General features: G+C 37.0%; 1 protein-coding gene across 1 annotated transcript; it reads right to left on the bottom strand.

Moving 5' to 3' along the window:
• Positions 1-271: 271 nt before the first annotated feature.
• Positions 272-22,932, bottom strand: ASAH1 (N-acylsphingosine amidohydrolase 1). Its single transcript, XM_063458081.1, has 14 exons — positions 22,794-22,932; positions 20,109-20,155; positions 19,365-19,455; positions 18,576-18,662; positions 16,204-16,282; positions 14,601-14,675; positions 14,414-14,459; positions 12,894-13,038; positions 11,846-11,900; positions 5,481-5,562; positions 4,666-4,797; positions 4,459-4,582; positions 3,150-3,206; positions 272-2,233 (listed from the first exon to the last, which is right to left on the bottom strand). Exons 1-14 carry the CDS (start codon positions 22,869-22,871, stop codon positions 2,144-2,146), a joined length of 1,188 nt encoding a protein of 395 aa, XP_063314151.1. The 5' UTR covers positions 22,872-22,932; the 3' UTR covers positions 272-2,143.
• Positions 22,933-23,244: the final 312 nt, after the last annotated feature.

Raw genomic sequence — 23,244 nt, forward strand, 5'->3', positions numbered from 1 at the left:
ATAATCAGTGAAGGATTGCACTCACCTAATACTAATAAGTGTTAGGGAGAAAACGTATCTGTTGCATGTTAGTAAGAGGCAGGAGTCAGGTTATATCACAGTTGGGAGGCCAGAAACTTTGGCACATGTCCAAATTCGTATGGGAAATGCAGAAAAAAAATAAAATAAATTCTCAGTTTTTTTTCCAGGACTGCACAGTCATGTTGGAAGGCGCTCTGTTCTTCACTAAAACAACATATAATGCTAGTGGAATAAACAGGTTTATTTAAAAAAAAAAAAAAAAAATATTTGGAGGATGGTTTGGGGTTTTTATTACCTTTTTGTCAATCAATTTATTGATTGAGAATAGAATAGTACAATATATAAATAGTAATTAGTCAAAAAAAGCTATTCGTATGGCTAGAACAGCCACTGTTTTTTAAATTTATTTTTAAAAATAATGTAGAAACAATGAAGAACATATAATCATATGTCTGATAAGAGGGTGCCATTACAGTGGTATTTATGAACATTTAGGGTAATGAGATGTCACCTAAAAAAACTACACAACAGGCTGAAGGTGCAATAAAGATAGAGATACGATGATGGAGTAATTATTAAAATGCTAGTAGCTGGAGACATAGGATTAATTACAATGCAAATTAAAGAACTAATCAAAGAAGTCCCTGGCATATTTGGGTATATTAGTAGCCGTGGACGGCTTGGAAAAATCTAAGCTAGAAAACTAGTGACTAAAGCGGCACTGTCACGCCAAACTTCTCTTTCTCCTATTGTTTCCTCTTCTCCTCTCTGGATCTGTTCTTCTTTTCTTGATTTCTGATCTAGCTTTCTTTAAAACATAAGACAAAGTAGGGACTATTTTGTTGTATGTATTTTTCCTATGCTCTACTTTCTTTGACCAAAGGAGGAGTTTAAGTCAGCTCCATATCCTGTCTCAAAGAGAAGGGCGAGTACTATCTCTGACACAGGAAATGGAGCTGACTTGGGTCAGAGAAAGTCAAGCGTAGGAAAATACATATGACAAAGTAGTGCCTACTTTATTCTATGTTTTAAAGAAAACTAGATCAGAAATAAAGAAAAGAAGAACAGGTGCTGAGAGAGGAAGAAGAAACAATAGGGGAAAGGTAAGTTTGGCATGACAGTGCCACTTAAGCCAACATCTGATTACTGCACTCAGTATGCTTTATGTTTTAATTAAAGTAGCTCGGTCCCTTTTTCTCATGTGTAGTGCTACATAATGCATAATGGAGCCCAGATTGTTTTTTCAAATTATACAAAAGGAAAAGTAAGGACTTATTTTCCTTAAGAAGAAACAGCATGCTGAGAAAAGCTGACAAAGGGTCAGGCTTTAGTCAGGCTCCATGTCATTTGTCAACGTTTTCATTGGCTGTCAAGTTCTTATTCACCTCCTCCTAGCCCTAACTTTCTCAGGACCCGACAGCGAAGGAAATGCACCCCAGCTGACTGGTGAATGATCATGATAAGGCGCACACACCCTACAACGGGCAGACGAGAATAATCCGGAATCAACAGTGAATATTGAGAGGCTTAGGAGACCATAAGAAGTCAGCAAGGTCAATAGTTATAGAGCTGATTGAAGGATGCCCTTTTATTTTATTCAGTAGAAACTTTATAAAGTTGTCATCAAGTACCACAAATAGCTCATTATTTTGCATCAGATTTAAAAAAACAAAAACACATATGATATTTATAAGTTAGTAAATTAAATTACTTGTCAACAAATGTTCAGTGAGTGCTATTTGGTGACATAGCCAGCCATCTAGTTGTATAAAATATTTTGTGTGTTCCTAGGCGATGTTATGCTACTAGTACAAAACATGATAAAAGTAATCTCCCTGTCATAGTAACTAATCAACAGACAGTATAATACAAATATACTTTACATCCATTTTAAAGTTAAAGTGCAATTTGTAAAGCCAAGGGAGGGTATTCTACAGAGAGGAATTCATTTAGCCATATTCAATACAATGCAATCATCAGGTTAGGAACCTTCACAATAAAAAACCATTAACAATATGGTGAGGGGTCACTGACTGCATCAAGACCTTCTCCGTGAGATCATACAAGAGCAATGCTTCTCCACCCATTTCTTCTTTGGAATTCAATGAATAGGTTGTCCCATTCACCAAGGCACGCAGGGACTTGGACAGTTCCGTAGGTATGCTTCAAGTGTGTTTTCAGAAACAGACATCAGTGTAGTATATGTAGTAAGCTACAGGTAACAAAACAGAGCATGGTCATGAATATGGTTGCTTAATAAGTTCCTCCACATTTGGGGATCATTATTTGTTATTGCATTTAAAAATGTCTGGGAGCGATTTATAGGCCTGAAGGAGACTGTTTCTAAGGGAAACACTGCTTAGAACTTGGCTTAGTAGAATGTTTGTTTCACTTGCTGCTTCCAGGCTAGACTTTTAGCGCTCTCTTTATAAGACTGGAGAAGAGTTCTGTCCAATCAGTGAGTGACAGGCCGCCTGTGTTCCAGGAAGCATTGTCTTTTAGGTGGAAGCACACACCCAGTGGCTAATACTACACACTAGAAGACAGTCTTACCTCCTTAACACACATGGCAAGGCCCAGCAACAATGGAGCGTCACCTCAAAAAGGGATACTACAGTGTAACCTGACAGGAATTCAAAATGAAATTTCATGTTTTAGTCCAAAAGAGCTGAACTGAAAACAGATGACTTGGGATTTTTTTCCAGTTCAGCGATTTTGTATGACATTTGGAACTGGAGTTTGTAATTATTGATAATTCACCATTTAGGGGTTTGTACACAAAAAAAATGAATTGTAGAGAATTGAAAATAAATTGGTAAAATTCAGGCTAAAATAGCAGTTTGCACTTTTGCCAACATGTTGCAATTTAGTTTCAATTCTGAGTTTAGCGAATAACCCCCATACCAGACTTTAGTAGCTGCAGTAACTAGAAAGATTAAAGACACACGGGGCTCACAGACATGGACAAAAATAAAGCCTGTATAACTACATGCTGGCTATTTAGGGTATAAAGTATGCAATGAAACACATTCACTAAACAGGATATTGTATAACACAGGGATACAACCTCATACTAATTACCATTTAAACTATAAAGACCTTCGATAAAAATATATGTAAAAGCTTACCTTGTTGAGGACTGGTTTGGTTGACAGCATGTCATAAATAGTCGCAAATGAAACGCTCTGTAAAAAAAAAAAAAAAAAAATCACAGGTTTGAGTGTGAGACCTTGTCAAAACCTGTACCCCGAAAATGGAAATTACTTTAGAACTCACTGCAGAACATGGAGATGCGTTTCTGCTTCATTAAATGATATTGCAATTTTTTTGTTCTCCTATCACAAAAGAGTTCTATCACTATAATGCAATAATTTCTCAGTAACATTGTATACCACAAATATATATGCACAAGCACCAAAATCGGAGTCTGAGGAGAGTCCCAATATAAGTGTGGACCTTGTGGAGGTGGCCTCCCACCAAAAGGTCCACAGTCTAGGAAAGTGTCAACGAAAGCGCTGCAGCTTAGGGACCTGAGAGTAGGTAACTAGCCGAAGACAAAGCGTCATCTGTGGTGTCCACTTTCTGGTGAGAGCTTGCTGCTCTAGCTGTGCCCAAAATCTGTTGCACAGATCATTAAAAGTCATAATAAATGTATCCACCCAATTTTTACATAGGCCTCAGATATAATATGGTGCAAGACAGGGCTTTATGCAGTGCTCATGTTGTGTAAGAGTGGGGGGTCGGCCCGCTTCCACCGTCTCATGCAGGTTGAAAGACTGCAACACAATGAATTCAGAGGAGCACTTGATAAATCTAGACCAAATACCAGTCTAAACGTATCCAGGTCCTCTTTAGGCAAAGCGTAGTAGGATAATCGCTGAGAATAGTAATACTTCTCAAGATTTAGGCTTAACTTGGGTTTGCAGCCCAGGAGATCATGAAGCTGACATCTTGTTTGACTGGCAGTTAGGCCCCGCCTCCATATGATATTCAATTAGTGTATTCCCTTGACGTTACTAACACTACATTATGTCTTATAAAGTACTGTACTATTAATATCACTACAGCTCTATTGCCTGTCTGTTATCTGTGATGTGTAATGTGTGTATATTTGTATGTGTGAAATATTTAAGAAGCACCAACATAATCTGCAGCCCTGCATAATGAGTATTTTGCAGTAGTTATCCTTAATACATTGCCAATGTTTAAATCCCAACAACAAAATGCTAAATAGCGAGTGCTAATATTTTATGAAAATATAACCAGTAACAGGAGAACAATCTACTTTTGAGAATTAAATAAAGTCTATCCACCATGCTTCTAAAACAAAACAAGGCAAAAAGTTAAAACTGACTTCTAGCAGGAGTAATAACACCAAACACATAAGTAGGCTACAATAACCTAAAATCCCAACGATTTCCTTGGTTAAAGATATACCTTTTGGCCAGTTTTATTCAAACATTTCATTGCTGGTGTTCTTCGGTCATCAACAGGCAGAGGAGCCTTCCAGCGATCATAGTTTGTCTCCAGAACATACCATCTTCCTTTTGGAATATCAAGACTTAAACACAAACAGACTTATTAGTATCAGGGACAGGACATCACACAAGTGACTGTAGGTTAAATAAGCATGTGAATACTCACTCCCAGATATCAAGGCAGGAATCCCTAGCACGAGTGATAACACAGGCCTCTCCGGATTTATTTCCTCCCAATATAAAATATGCTGGAGCAAGAATTTTTGTTTTTGATAGAAGAGTTTTGCTTTCTTCATAACTGCAAACAAATAAACCAAAATCAGCATCTTGATATGCCACACCTGTGGCAAAGTAGAAGAGCTCACTAACACAGGTTTAGACAGATTTGTGAACAATATTTGAGAGAAATAGGCCTGTTGTGTACATAGCAAAAGTCTTAGATCTTTGAGTTCAGTTCATAAAAAATGGGGTCAAAAACAAAAGTGTTGCGTTTATAATTTTGTTTAGTGTATATAAAAGCAAAAATGATATAGCAAGATTATACTATACAGCAGTCATTGCTAAATCTGTGGCAGGTTTAGCACGGACTTCTGTATAGCACAGGGATATTCCCTTAGGAAACATAGTATACATTGTGGATGACTGTAACATGTTCACAGCATTTCAGCATCTTTCCCCTTGTATTTTGTATTCAAATGTACACAATTAACCCAATATAAAAAAATAAAGTGTGTGTGTTTGTGTATATATATATATATTTATTTTTCTATTTACAAATAGCAGACATTGACATTGTGACCTAGGTGAAATACAAATTTCGATGTAACTTTGTCTGGTAAAAAAAAACAATACAAATAATAAATAAAAAATTGTCAGTTTGTTTTCCTAAAGGACTTCAAAAAGGGCTATTCATAAGCAGAATTTCTAGAGGTGTCACTGAGGGAACAAATGTACAATCAAAATAGCATTAGATTTACTTGCCTGGTTCCATTTTCCAGAACACTCCTTGTAAGAAAACTCATCCACATCCCATCTCTTTTCCCCAGAATCCACTCGAGCACACCTTTAAAGATAAAACAGAGCTGGGATAAAGAACGTCTTAGACATCAATAAATACAGCTAACATTTTAGGCTTTAGAAGTAAATAAATGGCTGGCTGTAATTGTTTTACCACTGTGCGTTTTTCAGTGTCTCTGCATTAGCAACTGAAACAATTTGGGCATTTTTGCTATTCTTTTATTCTAGTGTAATTCCATACTTTGTTATCAAGTATGTCCTTATGTAATTAAGATGTATACATACAAATTGTCCTATAATAAGGAATGTATGGAACCTTCAATAGAGAAAATACAGAACAATAATAGTGCAGTATATCAGGCAAAGTGAGAATTATTAAAACTTATAAAAGACTCACTCACACTTTGCAGAGCTACTCAGAGCTCTGCCGTATAGCGCCTAGGCGGTACAAACCCCGTCTCAGGATATCAAGTGATGGTGCAGTGCGGTATCCAATCCTCCACAATAATATATGGAAAAAATAGAGATAGGATCCAATAGTATAGTATGATTTTCAAACAATATTTGTAAATAAAGGAAAAGTATCCTACTTACAGATTTCAGAGCAAATATCTTGCTCTAGTATGTACAGCATACGGTGGTATAATCCCCACCAACGGATATATGTCAGGATTCAGAAAAATCAGGAACAGCAAATAAAGTAGTAAAAACTATAACTTTATTTAAATAAAAAATATGTCTATAATAGAACAAGTAGATATAAAATCTCCTACTTAACGCGTTTCGCCCAGTCTAGGGCTTCTTCAGAAGTATAAAGTCCAAGTTTGGATAAAATCCGCTTTATATAGGTGTCCCTGATTGATGTAGTTTGATCCTGATGTGGTTTCGCTTCCTACTTCCGGGTCGCGTACGTCGCCCGGAAGTGACGTCATCACATCTTCCCGTGGCATGCTGGGACATGTAGTCTCCCTCCGTTTGTGTTGTATATAGCACGGAAATGACGTCGGAGTAACTCCTAATGTCTTATGGGGCATGTAGTTCGTACTGTGCTCCTTCCCATAGACACAATTTCGTCACCCGGAAGTGACGTATCGCAGTACATAGTAACAGGGGAATTGTAGTTCGGCAAATTGCCGATATAGAATACAGTATATACAAGGAAAAAATAAATAAATAGTTATATAGTTATATAGGTCCCCTAAGGAAATTCGAAACAAAGACAGAAAACACACATGGGAAAGAGAGGAAAGGAGGACCCATAAGAGATACGAGAATACTAGAAATAGTCCCCCCGACAATGTACTTCAACACAATAGATACCACGCCCTCTCTTTCTCTGAACAATTTGATGAGACATCTTTTTTAGAGATTCCATCAAACCGAGAAAGACAGTCCGATCATATCAGTCCAATCAGAGGCCGCAAAAGAAGTTTAGAGGAAGATGGTCAGGTAGACGAAAACAAAAAAGGAAGAACAGAGATTCTAAAAATGGCTGTTAAAAAAGAATTAAAGAGAGATTTCAATGAGGATGATAATAAAGGGATTTTTAATCTATCAGGCAAACCTTTAACGAATATACAGTTGAAAGTATTAAATAAAGGTCTTAAATATGCCCCCACAAAAACTTTTAATCCTTTTTTAGCATACATAGACATAAATAAGTTTGTAAGAAATGCTACTATAAAAAGGTTTTATGTAAGTAAAAACAACACGACAAACAATCTAGCTACAAACACGATTAATACGAGAGAAGATAAATATGTTAAAAGCTCTCTAAAGAATAAAAGTAAATTTTACCCGTCAAACTTTAAGTCAAGTGCAATAGATATATTTGAAAAAAAGGTATCTAAAGGTATAAGGAATCTGAGTGAAAAACATATAGGAGACAAAAATAACCTATCAAAGAAGGAAAGAGAAAGCCTTAAAGAGTTACAAAATGATGATGCCATTGTCATAAAACCAGCGGATAAGGGGGGGGGCTTAGTAATTTTATCTACAGAAATGTATGAAGAGGAGGCTTTTAGACAATTGAATGACATAAAAACATACGTCAAACTCACAAGAGATCCTACCTCAGATATCAAAAATATGTTAGAAACATTTCTAAATAAAGGCAAGGAGGATGATATACTAAGTATGGATGAGTACAATTACCTAAATAAGACATTTCCAAAAATACCGGTCGTATATTTTTTACCGAAGATCCACAAAGATTTAAAAAAAAAAAAAACAGGAAGACCTATCGTCTCTGGTATAGACTCTATCTTATCAAATATGTCAGAGTATATAGACATTATGTTACAGCCTTATGTAAAATTGTCCCGATCCTATCTTAAGGATACTATGGATTTACTCAATAAATTAGAAACAATAAAGTGGGAGGAGGACTATACACTCATAACTTGTGATGTGCAGTCCCTATACACTATAATTGAACATGAAAGAGGCTGTAAAGCTGTAAAATCTATCTTAGAGAGACATAACAAGATGAAAGAAGAACAGATAAATTTTATAATTGAAGGTATCCTTTTAATTCTAAACAACAACTATTTTTGGTTCAAAGATTCGTTTTACTTACAAAATAATGGCACAGCAATGGGGACCAGGTTTGCGCCCAGCTATGCCAATCTCTTCATGACGGAGTGGGAAGAGAGAATGGTATGGAGCGGGCATGGCTGGGTGGAGAACCTGGTCGCCTATTTTCGTTATATTGACGATCTCCTATTTATTTGGAAAGGTCCTATTTCTACAGCCCAATTATTTTTAGACTTTTTAAACACAAACAATGATGGTATAGTTTTAAAAGCGGATTTTAGTAAGACAAATGTAACTTTTCTGGATTTGGATATTTTTATCCAAGATACGAGAATTAATACAAAAACTCATTTTAAACCGGTTCATGTTAACAATTTTATTGGAAGGGACAGTTGCCACTATAGGAGTTGGCTTGATAGTATTCCTAAAAGCCAATTCCTTAGATTAAAGAGAAACTGCTCAGATGTTGATACTTATAAAACTCAGGCTAATATGATGAAGAATAAATTTATTGAAAAAGGCTATGACCAAGAGAAAATTGAAAAAACTATGGAAAATATTACAAGTCTAGATAGAAAAGATCTCCTAACCCAAAACAAGGGTCTAGGAAACATTAAAAATAATGGGACGGATTTTACATTGCCTATTGTCCTAGACTATAATAATAAAAATAAACAAATAAAAAGACTAATCAGGAATAATTGGCATCTCTTGAAGAAAGACCCTATATTAGGAAAAATCATCCCAGATCGGCCAAAAATTATATTTAGAGGAGCCCCAAATCTGAGAATGCATCTCACACAGAATTATACAAAACAGAAAAAGTCTGAAGTAATAAACAATTTTATGAAACACAAAAATGGATTTTTTAGATGTAATTGTTGTGTAGCCTGTAGAAAAACTAGTAAAACTGATCGATGTATTTATAATTTTAAATCAAATAACACAGATAAAAGTTACAATATTAAAGACACAATGCATGAGTAAAAACGTCATATATTTACTAGAATGTCCTTGCGGACTACAATATATAGGAAGAACCATGAGACCATTAAAAATCAGAATTGGAGAACATTGCAGGAACATAGAAAAAGGGCTAAAAACCCACTTGGTATCCTCACACTTTGAGTTACATGGCAATGATCCACGACACCTAAAATTTATGGGCATTTCAAAATTGTCCCAACATTGGAGAGGTGGTGATATAATTAATAAATTGGGCAAGAAAGAAATGGAGTGGGTCTATTTTTTAGACACACTACACCCTAAAGGTTTAAATGCAGAGTTTGACCTTTTTAACTTTTTATAGTATTTTTATATTACTTTTTAGTATTTTACTTTATGTATTAGACCCTAATATCTCTGCATATTAATTTTTAATTGTTTCTTTCTATTGTCTATGCACCACCTCTCTTGTGTATCACTTTAAGAACTCTAATGCATGGTTCACTTTATACACAGTTATTTTAAAATAGCGTTCACCTTCTATATACTTTATACTCATATTTTAATATTTTTTGCATATACTTACATTATTTGTATACATTTTTACTTTATGTATAATATGCTGGCTACCTTTTTAATATATGCCTCAGTTGTTTCTTATATCAATATAGTGTCCACCTTTTATGTATTTTTATACATGCTCATATTTTTATTGTTAGATACCTCTGCATATACTTATAATCTTTGTTTATAATATACTGGCTACCTTTTTAATATATGCCTTAGGTGCTTTTTATATTATCATGCTAACTATATAACTATTTATTTATTTATTCCTTGTATATACTGTATTCTATATCGGCAATTTGCCGAACTACAATTCCCATGTTACTATGTACTGCGATACGTCACTTCCGGGTGACGAAATTGTGTCTATGGGAAGGAGGACAATACGAACTGCATGCCCGATAAGACATTAGGAGTTACTCCGACGTCATTTCTGTGCTATATACAACACAAACGGAGGGAGACTACATGTCCCAGCATGCCACGGGAAGATGTGATGACGTCACTTCCGGGCGAGGTACGCGACCCGGAAGTAGGAAGCGAAACCACATCAGGATCAAACTACATCAATCAGGGACACCTATATAAAGCGGATTTTATCCAAACTTGGACTTTATACTTCTGAAGAAGCCCTAGACTGGGCGAAACGCGTTAAGTAGGAGATTTTATATCTACTTGTTCTATTATAGACATATTTTTTATTTAAATAAAGTTATAGTTTTTACTACTTTATTTGCTGTTCCTGATTTTTCTGAATCCTGACATATATCCATTGGTGGGGATTATACCACCGTATGCTGTACATACTAGAGCAAGATATTTGCTCTGAAATCTGTAAGTAGGATACTTTTCCTTTATTTACAAATATTGTTTGAAAATCATACTATACTATTGGATCCTATCTCTATTTTTTCCATATATTATTGTGGAGGATTGGATACCGCACTGCACCATCACTTGATATCCTGAGACGGGGATTGTACCGCCTAGGCGCTATACGGCAGAGCTCTGAGTAGCTCTGCAAAGTGTGAGTGAGTCTTTTATAAGTTTTAATAATTCTCACTTTGCCTGATATACTGCACTATTATTGTTCTGTATTTTCTCTATTGAAGGTTCCATACATTCCTTATTATAGGACAATTTGTATGTATACATCTTAATTATTACCTGTACTGTTTGGGCGCGGTTTACCACCCTTTTCTTGTTTGTTTCACTATTGTGAGTAGGCATTGGGAATTCCTGCTCGGTTCACTGCTGCCCACCTTTAGTTTATTTAGTGAGCGCCTATTCCCCCTTTTTTTGCTGTCCTTATGTAATGAAGATAGTTTTAAAGGACAAATAGGGATTCCTCATAACAATTTTAAGTATGAATGAAATATTTAAAAAAAAAAAATCAGAAATCCTTTCACCATTTTTCTTACAATAATTTCTCCATAACTGATGAAGCTAAAGAAAATAAATTTTCAACATATATTTGTGCAGATTTTGTACCTCCTTTATCTAATATTCCAATCACTTTTTTAATAACACTACAAGCGCAACAAGCACCGCGATCGCATTAGGACTACCCCATAGACAAGCTTTGAATCAACTCTTTCCTATGGAGTTTTAGCTGACCTTGGATAAAGCCTGAGGACGTCCAGCGCCAGTTAAGCGATCAAAAGTTGCCTAAAGACCCGGAAGTGCCTCTGGTGGCAGTCTTCAATTTATGTATTTTTTTAACTAAACATTTTACACACTGAATTTTCACTGTGAATTCCATTAATACTAATGGCTCCTTATTCTTACAACACCTCCCCAAAAATATTTGGTTACATCCCTTGGGTACAATACTGCCCCATATGCATATACTAAGTTTATAATTTCACGATATGGTTCAGTAGGGAAAAAAAAAAAATCCAATAAGACAAAGGTTATCACTGATGAATCCTAAATCTACCTGCCAATTTTCCCTAAATGACTCTTGCACAAAATCCACAAAAGCCCCAATTCTGAGCCTTAAGCTAAACCAGATATTAAGTCTAACCGAATTATACAGTAGGACAAAGTAATCAAACTGCCAATCAGCTGTGATCGGCTGTAAATGACGTATTCTCTGAGACTGGTTCCAAGAACTTCACAATTCAGGAAGCTAATCAGCTCATTGCTGGTTTGCCTCTCTTGTCAAGCTTTTAGCAACAGCCCACCACATGCCAATCCTAGTCTGTAGTGGGTAAAACAAAACAGTAACCGAGGCAGAGGGAGAATTTAGAGAGTTGACATGAAAGGTACAGTAAATTTACCAATGTAGCCACCATCCAGACTGTAACGCTCATTCATTGTAAGAGTGAATATGCCCTAGAAGAGGTACAGGTTAATATATAATCCAATGCGAGGAACAAATGTCTATTATGCACACTATGGTAGGCATTAAAACCAGGACATTAATGACATAAATAGAAACTAATTATTTATTTATAGCACAGCTGTATGAATGTATTGACATCTCACATTTTGACCAATCATTTCATGATAAAAAATGGTAGGTGCATTGCTTAGTATTTTGGCTTATTTTATTCAAATTACACAACAAGAAAAAGCTCACTAGAGGACTATATGCTTGCCCAGTCACAAACATTGCATTGCTCAGCTTCGAGAGTTAAATATCACTTCATACACACACTGATGCCTGTGGATACATTTTTCGTTCAGGGAACAATATAGGGTCAGGAAAAGAAACGTGTATTTCTGACCCCTTATTGTAATAAATGCAGTTTAGGTCCCTTGCCCTCCTTAAAAACTATTAAAATCTTACCTTTATTCCAGCAAAGTGTGTATCTGCTGGCCCCACCCATGATCTGCCTCCTTGGCTGACATCAGAATTGATGATCTCAGACATTCCAATGCTTTCCCAAGGAAAGCATTGGATTGGCTGAGATTGTCAATTCTGATGATCTCAGTCAACGAGGTGTAGACGCGGGTGGAGCAAAACACCCTGCTGGTCAACCAGCATCTCCTCACAAATATGCATCTCTATGTGGAAAGTTCAGCATTGGAGGTGACCCTAGGCAGCAAGGTAAACACTCCTTTTCTCTGAAAAGGCAGTGTTTACAGCAAAAAGCCAATAGTGACATACTATATTCCTCAGAACAACTACATTAAGCTGTAGTTGTTCTGGTGACTATAGTGTCCCTTTAACCCCTTAAGGACCAAACTTCTGGAATAAAGGGGAATCATGACATGTCACACATGTCATGTGTCCTTAAGGGGTTAAACTCTTTACAAATAACAACTCCAAAAGATGGAGCATGGGCAGATGTTGGTCGACAGGTAGGCCTGCTATATACTTACAGGTTTCATTCCAGTTAACATCCCCACATATCCTGCAAAACTTGTAGACACAAAAACGGTTTTATTATTTCTTTGGAACTTCACGTTTACAACCAATGGTCTCAATAGTTCTGTGACCGCCCAGGTGTGGTTCTTCACATCCCAGCTAAAATGACAACATAAAGCATGAAACAGGAAAAAAAAACAGTCAATAATTTATGCAATATCAACTTGAAAAAAAGAAAAAAAAAAAAAATCACCACATGTACACAAAAAAAAAAAACACACCCAGTTTAGTGAACTGATTGCCAAACATTTTACCCTTACGTGGCCGATATTTAAATTTTTTTATTTTTGAAAACAGCCAAATGCATAATTTAGCTTTTAAAATTGTTACTGAAAACACCATAATCCGCTTTTTTCTTGAAACAGAGCCAATTCCAAAATATTTAACACTTATAACTAGGCTGTAACTCCACCTCTGCCTCCAGTCAGTCAGCTAGCTGAAAACTGTGTTTCTAGGCCATGGATTGGAAACATTCGCCACTTCAGATGTGGTGGACTACATCTCCCACAGTGGCGTACATACCAGGGTCGCAGGGGTCGCGGCTGCGACCGGGCCCGGCCCACCAGGGCCGTTAGCTAGTGTGTATGCGTCTGTTCGTGAGAGTGTGTTTGTGTGTGTCTTCAGCACTTACCTTTCTCCAGCGCCGGACTCCCTTGGCGCTGGGGATCCCTCCGCCGCTCAGCTCCGAATGCGCATGCACGGCAAAAGCCGTGCGCGCATTCAAACCGCCCATAGGAAAGCATTACTCAATGCTTTCCTATGGACGTTCAGTGTCTTAGAATTGCGGAAGCTCCTCTAGCGGCTGTCAGTGAGACAGCCGCTAGAGGCTGGATTAACCCTCAGTGAATGCTATGCTTTTAGCTGCAGGGTTAAAACTAGAGGGACCTGACACCCAGACCACTTCATTGAGCTGATGTGATCTGGGTGTCTGTAGTGGTCCTTTAAGTGTGTGTGCATGTAGTGTGCACTGGTGTACATACCGCGGTCGCAGGGGTCGCAACCCTGCAACCCCTGCGACCAGGTGCCAGCCGCCATGTGTTGCGGCCCCGGCCTGCACAGAGTAAGCGTGCGGGGGGGCCCACGGCTCAATTTTCGCACCGGGGCCCCATAGGTCATGTGTACGCCACTGATCTCCCATAATGCTCTTACAGTCATAGTGCTGGCAAGTATCAAGGGTATTGTAGTCCTTAACGTATGGAGTGCCAAAGGTTACCTCCCCCTGTCCTAGGCTACCTATATTAGTTTTGTCCAAATTTTGCATGGAATAGTATGAGAAGCCCATGAACAAGTGCCTCTAGGCACAGTCAGCCTTGGACAAAGGACTTTTCTTTTCTACTTAAATTTAAGTTTTAAACACATTTTTTGGAGGGGAACTATATTATAGCAATATATTTATCTTTAAGCACTCCTTATAGCTTATTTGTTATTCTTAAAAACCAATCAAATAAGCAAACAGAAATATACATTGACTTACCCAAGAAACAATCCAAAATCAAGATTTCTGGCATGATATAGCTTTCCTAGTCGTGAAAAAGATCTAAGTTAGATATAAGATTTAAAAGAAAAGTAAAGAAAAAGAAGAATATCAAACAACAAAAAAACACAGCACCTTAATGGAACATGAGAGAAAAATGTAATTATTATAAGTAAATTGTCATTACCAGATGTATCTTCTGCCACCACTGAAGTACACACCGTGAAGATTTCATAAAATATATTATACAATAGGATTTCCCCTAAAAAAAAGCAAACCATAGAAGACTTAATACAAAAAAGGGATTTTAGTATTTCAAGGCATACCACATTGCACTAACAAATCATATAATTAACAACATAACACAGACTCCCTCACCAGATAAGTAAAGGAATGACCTATAACACCATGGTCCTCTAAAACTAGCACTGGCTACCAAAACAGAGAGGGATATTACAGGAGAGGGATATTACAGGAGAGGGAATAATGAAGCATGCAGGAGGCAGCAGTTTCTCCAAAACCAAAAAAATAACCTTTAAATAATTGCTTTAGTTTGAGACACATGTATTGCTTCTGGGATGCTCAGAGTGGATTTCCACATTTTTCTATTCTATTGCAAGCTTGTGGGAGCAGGTTTTCAACAATCTGGTTTTCTATAACCGTCTTAATAGCTTCTTATTTGCCATTATATGCCCATATTAAAATTGAAAAGTGCTGCAGAGCACGTTTGTGCTTTATAAATGCCAATGAAAATAAAAAATAAAGAATTGAATGTGACAAAATCATATTAGAAAAAGTTTAGGTCCTGTATTCCAAGAAGAATGTCAGTAGTTGGACATGTGTGTATTACTAGTGCTGGATTAAGGGCTTTGTTGGGCCTATTTACAGAAATGTAATTTACATCAGAATACCTGCAAAAACATCACCACTTCGATACACGTAAACTAGACGTTGAGGTCATATATACAAAACTTCACCACTGACTGGCTAGCTATTGGAGTCCACAGCAGATATCAGTGTAGACTAATATTTGGTACATTAACTGTAAAAGATTGCATTTCCTAAGTTGTTTAAGTCATGACCAGTAATTAAGTCCAGTTACACATTTTCCTCACCCACCAAGATATGTGTACAATGTATGTGAATTTTTCACATTTTTAAAGATTGGTATGAAAATGCATTTGAATATAAAAGCATACCTCGCAAGTGTCCTGGCTTTGATCGGACCAACAATATAATATATTCGGTTTACAAATTTTTCGCAATAAGAAACGTCCCAGAAAACGCATTAAATTCGTAAACCGAGGCCGCACTGTATGTGGGGATATATCCCGTCATCCTACATCGCAAGATACCAGGGAATTATTCCCGATCAGTGTAATACTGACTTCATCAATGTTTCCTCTAGAAACCTCATTGTTTTTATCAAACAGTTTGAAAGAGTTTGACCAGAACAGGGGACAATGCCCCCAGCCTTCAAGCACCAACATCACTACAATGGCATACAGTGGTTTAGTGCCTACACCACCCTTTTAAGAATACTGTGATGTGTGATGATGCAAGAGGGAAAACATTTAAATCACTTCATTACTTTAGAGTAATACAAATATTGATATCAGATGGTATCTCTACTGATACATCTGATATAGAGATTAGGGTTAAAACCAAATTCTCAAGCAGGGATTGAAAAGTGGTGCAGTCGCCATCAGAGGGATTTTATAATGTTTACTTTTTAAAAAGTGTTTCATAGTATATATCAGATACCTGATGCAAAAAGAAAAAAGACATACCTAATGGCAACCCAGCAGCATCAGCAATACCTTTAATTTCGTCTCCATAGGGATACGGCAGTGTTCCAATTAGCGAAGGCTAGAATACAAAAGCACAGTTCAAGCTTTGATATATGAAGGGTTCTTCAGTAAGATTTATTTAAACACAGCGTGAAGTGCACCATACTTGGCCATAATCTAACCTGTGTAGAGAGCGTGGTTAATGTGCACTTTAACATACAGATTCTGTGATGTCAAGAGCTCTCATTTATAGGAATTATTTAAACAGCAATTTGCACAGACTATACATTAGTCACTAATGTAAACTGTATCCATACAATTCGCAACAAACATCCATTCGTTCTGAGATCAGTACTTGTAAGAAATTAAGAGTCTCTAACATGGCAAGCGTAGGCGAGTCAATTCTGTTTTCATAAAAATCATTCTAATAAGGAATGTTGGACCTTTATTACCAAATGGACAAAAGATGCAGAAAAATAATTTTTACTACAAAAATAAAAATCAGAAGCCTATTTCCTGTATTTTTCAAACTTGTTTAACTGACAAAAGCCATTATAAATGGGTTCAATGAGTGAACCAGTCATGGAAAGGTTCACCACCCTCATTTGTTGTTTCCATCAAATAATTTTTTTTATAGGACTGTACCAGAGAACAGTGTAAAAAAATAATAATAAAAAGTTAAGCTAAATGTAGGAGACATTTTGGTGTTAGTGGATCGTTAGCAACTTATAGGATTCCTGGCAGTAGTGTCTGGCCTTGGCACGGCATATGTTAAAGGAATACTATAGCGACCTCCTAACGCTATAAAATTGTGCTATTTAGGTGGCTGTCCTCTGCTCTGATTGTTAATAATTAGGATGTAAATACCTTTTATAGCTCATGCCTCGCCAGTCTCCATGCTACAGGGCCCATCTCCTGGGCTGAGATTGTGAATCTTGGTGATCCCCATAGAGACACATTGGGAGGCTAGTGAGCAAGTGCAGCAAATCACTGCTTTGTGATCCCCATCTTTATGTGGAGTGTTCAGTAACTCCATGCAGAATATGTAGGAACTGCAAAGACTGCATGATCGCATCCAGGCAGTCCCTCTAGTGGTTGTTTGAGTGACAGCCACTAGAGGTGGACTTAGGCAGCAGTGTAAATGCAGCCTTTTCTCCGTAAAGGCAGTGTTCACAATGCTAACTGTGCTGGGACAAGTTCTATATGCCCCAGAACCCCTGCATTGAGCTGTAGTTGTTTTGGTGAATGTAGTATCCATTTAATAATTACACTTCCTTCAGGCTGCTGAATGTCATGGGGAATAAAGTTAATGAATACGTGCTGTTGCTACCCGTGGCATTTTATTATCTACAAGACTCCCTTCAGAAGCAGACGTGTACACCTAGCCCTTAAATCAGCAGCAGTACATCTTATCTTCTGACTAGCAGGCCGATATAGCAATACACCCTGTACAATTTTTCTCTCTTCATCACTCCGTGCATAGGCATTGCTTTGTATTTAATGGTTTCAAATAGGAGATTACTGGCAACTAAAAAAAAAAAAAAAAAGTAAACCAGATAAAGGATACTTTCTGCCTTCACTACCAGTTAGATTTACAGACAGATGTTTGGATAATTACCCAAAAAAAGAAATAGGTGTCAATATTCTATTCTTCTGTTACGACAATGACCTTCACGATAAGAGAAGTGAAAAATGTGGCCTTTTCCCTCGAAACACACACAAAAATACTTCTATAATCATAGGAAAATAATAATAATGAAAAATCATTATTTTGTTTGTTAAATGTTACTAAAAATTTATATTGTAGCCTATCCAATGGGCTAGTAAAATAAATGATCCATCGCTTACAAAGAGATAAATTGCTCTGTATACTGATAGCAGCCAGCCATTCAGTGGCTGCTATCTGTTCACACAAAGTCTGGTTCTCCGTTTAGTGAACCAGGCTATGTGCACCATTTCACATGCAAAGGCTGTGAACCAGGCTATGTGCACCATTTCACATGCAAAGGCTGTGAACCAGGCTATGTGCACCATTTCACAAAACGGACACTGACTGACAGTGATGAGGGGAGGCCTTAAAGTGGTCTTACAAATTGCTGTAGTTCAAATTCACTCTCAGAGGTGAGAATAGGGTGCTCTATGCGCCACCTCCTTTGCAATCATGAAAACGTGTGGTGGCGTACAAAATTATCCTTTAACTGCATAACTGCTCAATTGTGTTGTTTGAGACATTTTAAAATCCCCAATCAAGTTTGTGAGCTGCACAGTAAACAGGACTCTAAAGTTCTATCACATATTTATAATAACCTAATGTGCCTTTAACACTATTTTTACTGTTTAAAATAAATAAATAAAATAGGACGTGTACTTACCAACACCTTGTCCACTATCTCCACAAGTTTCCCACTTGGGAAAAAGGCATTAGCCAGATTCTTAATAGCTTGTAATAAACTTGCCAGCTATAAAGAAAAAGAAAAGAACATGATATCAAAACAGGTACTTAAATTAAATATAGCACTGATCTATCTAGTTTGTTTAAGTACAGCTTAGGAAAAAAATAAATGATTTCTGAAAACCGCATCTGCTATACTGTCAAATGTGTCCAATATTTCTAATGAGATGCAATGAATTGGCAGAGTGTAGGCACAGAAGATTACGTTTTAAGTCCTGCTATTATTTATTTTGCAGTTTTATTGTTGTTTTTTTTCTTCTGTCTGTTGTATTATTGTAAATAAAACCCAAGTGTTATAGCTCAGATTTAATCATTGGGGTGTATTAATTGAGCCTTACAGAGCTTTCAGAAGAAGGGATACAAGAAGTTAAATGAGATCTTTAAAATAAGTATACAGAGATCTAAATAAATTATATTTTAATCTAAAAAAAAAAAAAAGAGGACATTATACTGAATTGGCAAAAGGTTTCCTTTTTTTCTGTCCCAATTCCAACTTAACTTCTCCTGTGCAAATTTCTACACGGAGAGTAACTTAACACTTACCCAAAAATTCATATGCCTTATGCAATTTAGGCAAAACTACAACCACTACATGAACTTATCCGTAATTTCTGCCAACAATCAATTGTTATTCATGAAAGAAATTTAGAATTACAGAGCAGAATCGTGATCTGTATTTCAGGCAATGATTAAACGATCATATACTCACTGGAGCCTTTTTGTCACTTATCAACTTTTGCCATCTTTCATGGGGTGCTTGGTCCAAATTCACAGTATACCATTCTATATTTCCTAGAAACCTAAATTAAAAGAGAAATAACTTCGTTGATGTGCTTATTTAAAAAAAAAATATATATATATAAGGAATAATAATCACATGTAATTGGGAATTATTTAAACAATGTCCACGCATGTCCTGAAGGTATGCATGTTACAATAAACAGACTGTATTTAGGGTCCAAGGAAAGATGTCGGTCTGAGTCTATTGAACAGGGAACTGAACCTGCGACTCTGAATGTTTACCTAGACTAGATATACATCAGTTAGAGAGGACTCTTTAATAAAGTATTTTTAATGAGGTCAAAATGAGTCCTTTACAGCAAGCAGAAATAATAATGCTTTGCATGAAATGCTAAAGTACTTAATAGTTTTTTCATAAAAACATTACTTCTACCTGCTATTGCACAATACATAACAAGTGTTGCTCTGAATGGTTAGTTTTTTCCACTTCTATTAATTTAGAGTAAAATCAATTAATCAAGGTGATTATCTTGACATATCCTCATTGATTAATTAATTTAGCTCCTCATTTGTATCCTCTGCACAGCAGCGCTCTGTAAGCACCATTGTTGCGTGTCACTTTGAAAAGTAAACAAATAATATTAAGCAGCAATTCAATAGCAGATTGATGCTACATTTAGGTTATAAAAATGATTTTCCATATGTAACTTACGTTGGGCCATTGGGAGGATACGTTCCACTTCTGCAATCCTCTGTGTACTGAAACAAGAAGTTGACAAGATTGTTTGAACACTTCCTAAAATCTTTCTTTTGAATACTGAGAATTTTCTGCACAATCCATTGGATTAATTGTAGACAATATTGAGTAAAAGGTAATATTGGTTCTATGATAATATGCAAACCTCTAGTTAATGTGGGGCTTGACAAATCTGCTTAAAATCTAGGAGCCAGGTAACAAAAAGTTAGTTATTATTATTATTATTTTTTTTTTAAACAAAGCAAGCATCATTTTCAGAGACATAAAATACAATTACAGCTTAATTAATGTAGTGGTTCTGGTGTCTATAGCCTTGCCATGATGGCTTTTCATTGTAAATACAGATTTTTCAGAGAAAAGGCGGTGTTTACATGGCTGCCAAGTAACATCTCTAGTGGCAGTCACTCAGACGGCCACTAGAGGTGATTCCTAGTCCAGTGCTGCACAGTGTGCAGCACTTATGTTCAGTCTCTCCCCGCTCTGCATGCAGATATTGAATGTTTCCCATATTAATGCATTTATTCAATTAATCTCTATGAGGAGATGCTGATTAATGCTATAGGTAAGCATTGGCTTGGCTAAGATTAATAAGAATTGTGTCAGCCATGGAGGAGGGGCCAGACACAGAAATTGAATTTTTTTTTAGTAAAGTCACATATCCCATGCGATTAGAGGGGGGGCCATTAAACAAAACAGTCACACTCACTGATTTGACACACAGACATACACACTCTTTCACACACTCAAATTATTCTGATTTTGTCATATATCGACTCCCTGAATCACTGCAGCTCAAGAGGGAGCAGAGAAAGAAGACTACAGCTCCCTCGCCGACATTCCACACAGCGGGCCGTCTGCAATCTCCTTTGCTGCCTCCGTTGAACGGGCTGACAAATCCTTGGGACAGAACAAAATTCCTAGTCACCATGACGGCCTGCCGCCTAGTATTTTTCGAGCCCGGAGTCAATGAGAAGTGCCTAAACCAGTTGTGTGAAGGTGACACTCTTTGTTTTTAAAACGTGAATAAAAATATAGCATTCGTTTGTGCTGTCAGTTTGGTTTTTATGCAAAACCAGCACCTTTTTAAACTATTGAAATGTAGTTCATAATGTTCTCTTTTTATGTTTAGTTTATCTAGTTTGTACATGTACCACGCCTTACATTTTGCAAAGTCTGTCTTGAGTACCCTGCAATTAAATGTTTTCTGTGATCAAGATTCTGTAATGTTTTGCCTTTAATTGCGGACTAACGTCTAAACCACCAGTTATGCACAGGCTGCAGACGGCAGTAACGGTTTCTGATTCCTAAATCGGAGAATATCAGGAGGAAGTTTCATTTACAGAGGACAAATATGGGTCATAACGATGAGCCACCAAGAGAGTTATGGAGTAGATTGGGCTAAATCTATAACAGCACTATAACCATTATCCAAATAATCTATTAACAAACAGTAGGACAACTGCAGTTTAAATAATCAGCATCACCATCACTCTTGTCCAGGGGAACTTGACTGCGTAGTCTGAAAAATAGGAACTGTAAAAATATAGCTGCAGACCAATTTTACCAACAAAATGCTTAAACTATATGCTTTACTTTCCTGACAACTAATAGAATTTCATATTTGTGGTTATTAAGGTTAAACTCTGTAGTTTTTGATTTCACTGTGTATTAGGGTTAGTTTACATAGACCATTAAGAGCGGAGAATAGTGAATCCTCTCAAAAGGGAACTGTTTTTATTAGGGTATTGCAACAAACTCGGAATTGTCAGATGCTAGTATTTACAGATAGAATGCTCCCATTCTAATCTTCTATTCTGCATTTATGCCTCAATGCAAATGTCTGTTCCCTTAATCCCTATAGGAAACACTACATGTCAAAAATGTCACTTTAAACGAATATCTTAACTATGATCATGATGGGGTTAAAAAAGGAAATTATTCTGACATTTTCTCTATGAACAAATAATGTGCGTGTGTAATGAAAATATACACAAATATTAGTGTGATCTAAAACAATATGATCTACAACCCCATCCTTGAATAAAAGAAACAAGTGATCACCACTTTGTACATTACAACATGTATTCAGAACTCTGCCTGCCGCCTACCCCCCCAACGTTTGTCCAGTGAACCTTAAAACTGACACAGCAATCGAAGGCCATACAAAACAACAAAGCACAACAGAGTCGGTCATTTTCCTGGTTACAATTCCCTAACCCGGAAGAATGTTACATTAAGATAACAACCAGAACATGAACTAACGCAGACCTGCTATGTAACCATGCTCCAATGGCACAATCACCAGGAGTCTCTCCAAGCAAAGCAAAGTGCTCCTACAATAGAACACCACCAGCAATGAGCCCAGGGGTCCCGAAAGGGGACAATTTAATCATTTTAAGTTACTTATAGAATGTTAATCTGGGCCAAAATAATGGTTACCTTATTTATCTTCCTACAATTTCTGCATGATCTCACTGGTAAAAATGAACACATATTAAATATCATCCCTGCAGAGCCACTATCCTATTATATTAATCGTTGCTCTCAATTAGGGGCAGGCAATCTGGCACTGAAAGGGTTAAGGGAGCCTTGTTTTGGGAAGTATGCACTATAGCAGGATGCGCAGAGTGACCAACTCACCGGGGGCACATCCTGTGCCAGGCTGCCCACAATATACCCCAACAGGAGGAGAGATGAGAACAGTCTTAGCCGAACCATCCTGACAGCAGCAAAGTTCTAACCCAGCTCCCTGTCACATGACCGGCCAAGGAGAGCTCGTCATGTGATGGGCGGGTAGAGATACACCCACTGAGACAGTGAGTTCGATCAGCAAATCAGTAAGGCTGTGACTGGGCAGATTGTCAGTTAAAGCCATGTCACATGGTGACCTATTGTAAGAGAGACAGTGTAATAACGGTGATTATCAGATTGTGTAACTCAGTCAGGGAACACCGACACTAGGATAAGACTGCCTTACTTAGAGGTTGGGTCATTCACTCAAGTGTCATTTTCTGAAAAAAATGCAAAGTGTACTAAAGAGCTTTATTTTTTTTTTTTTTAAAGATTGTTATGACATAGGGAAAATTAGGGA

This window comes from Pelobates fuscus, chromosome 6, assembly GCF_036172605.1.
Source record: "Pelobates fuscus isolate aPelFus1 chromosome 6, aPelFus1.pri, whole genome shotgun sequence".
Lineage (NCBI taxonomy): Eukaryota > Metazoa > Chordata > Amphibia > Anura > Pelobatidae > Pelobates > Pelobates fuscus.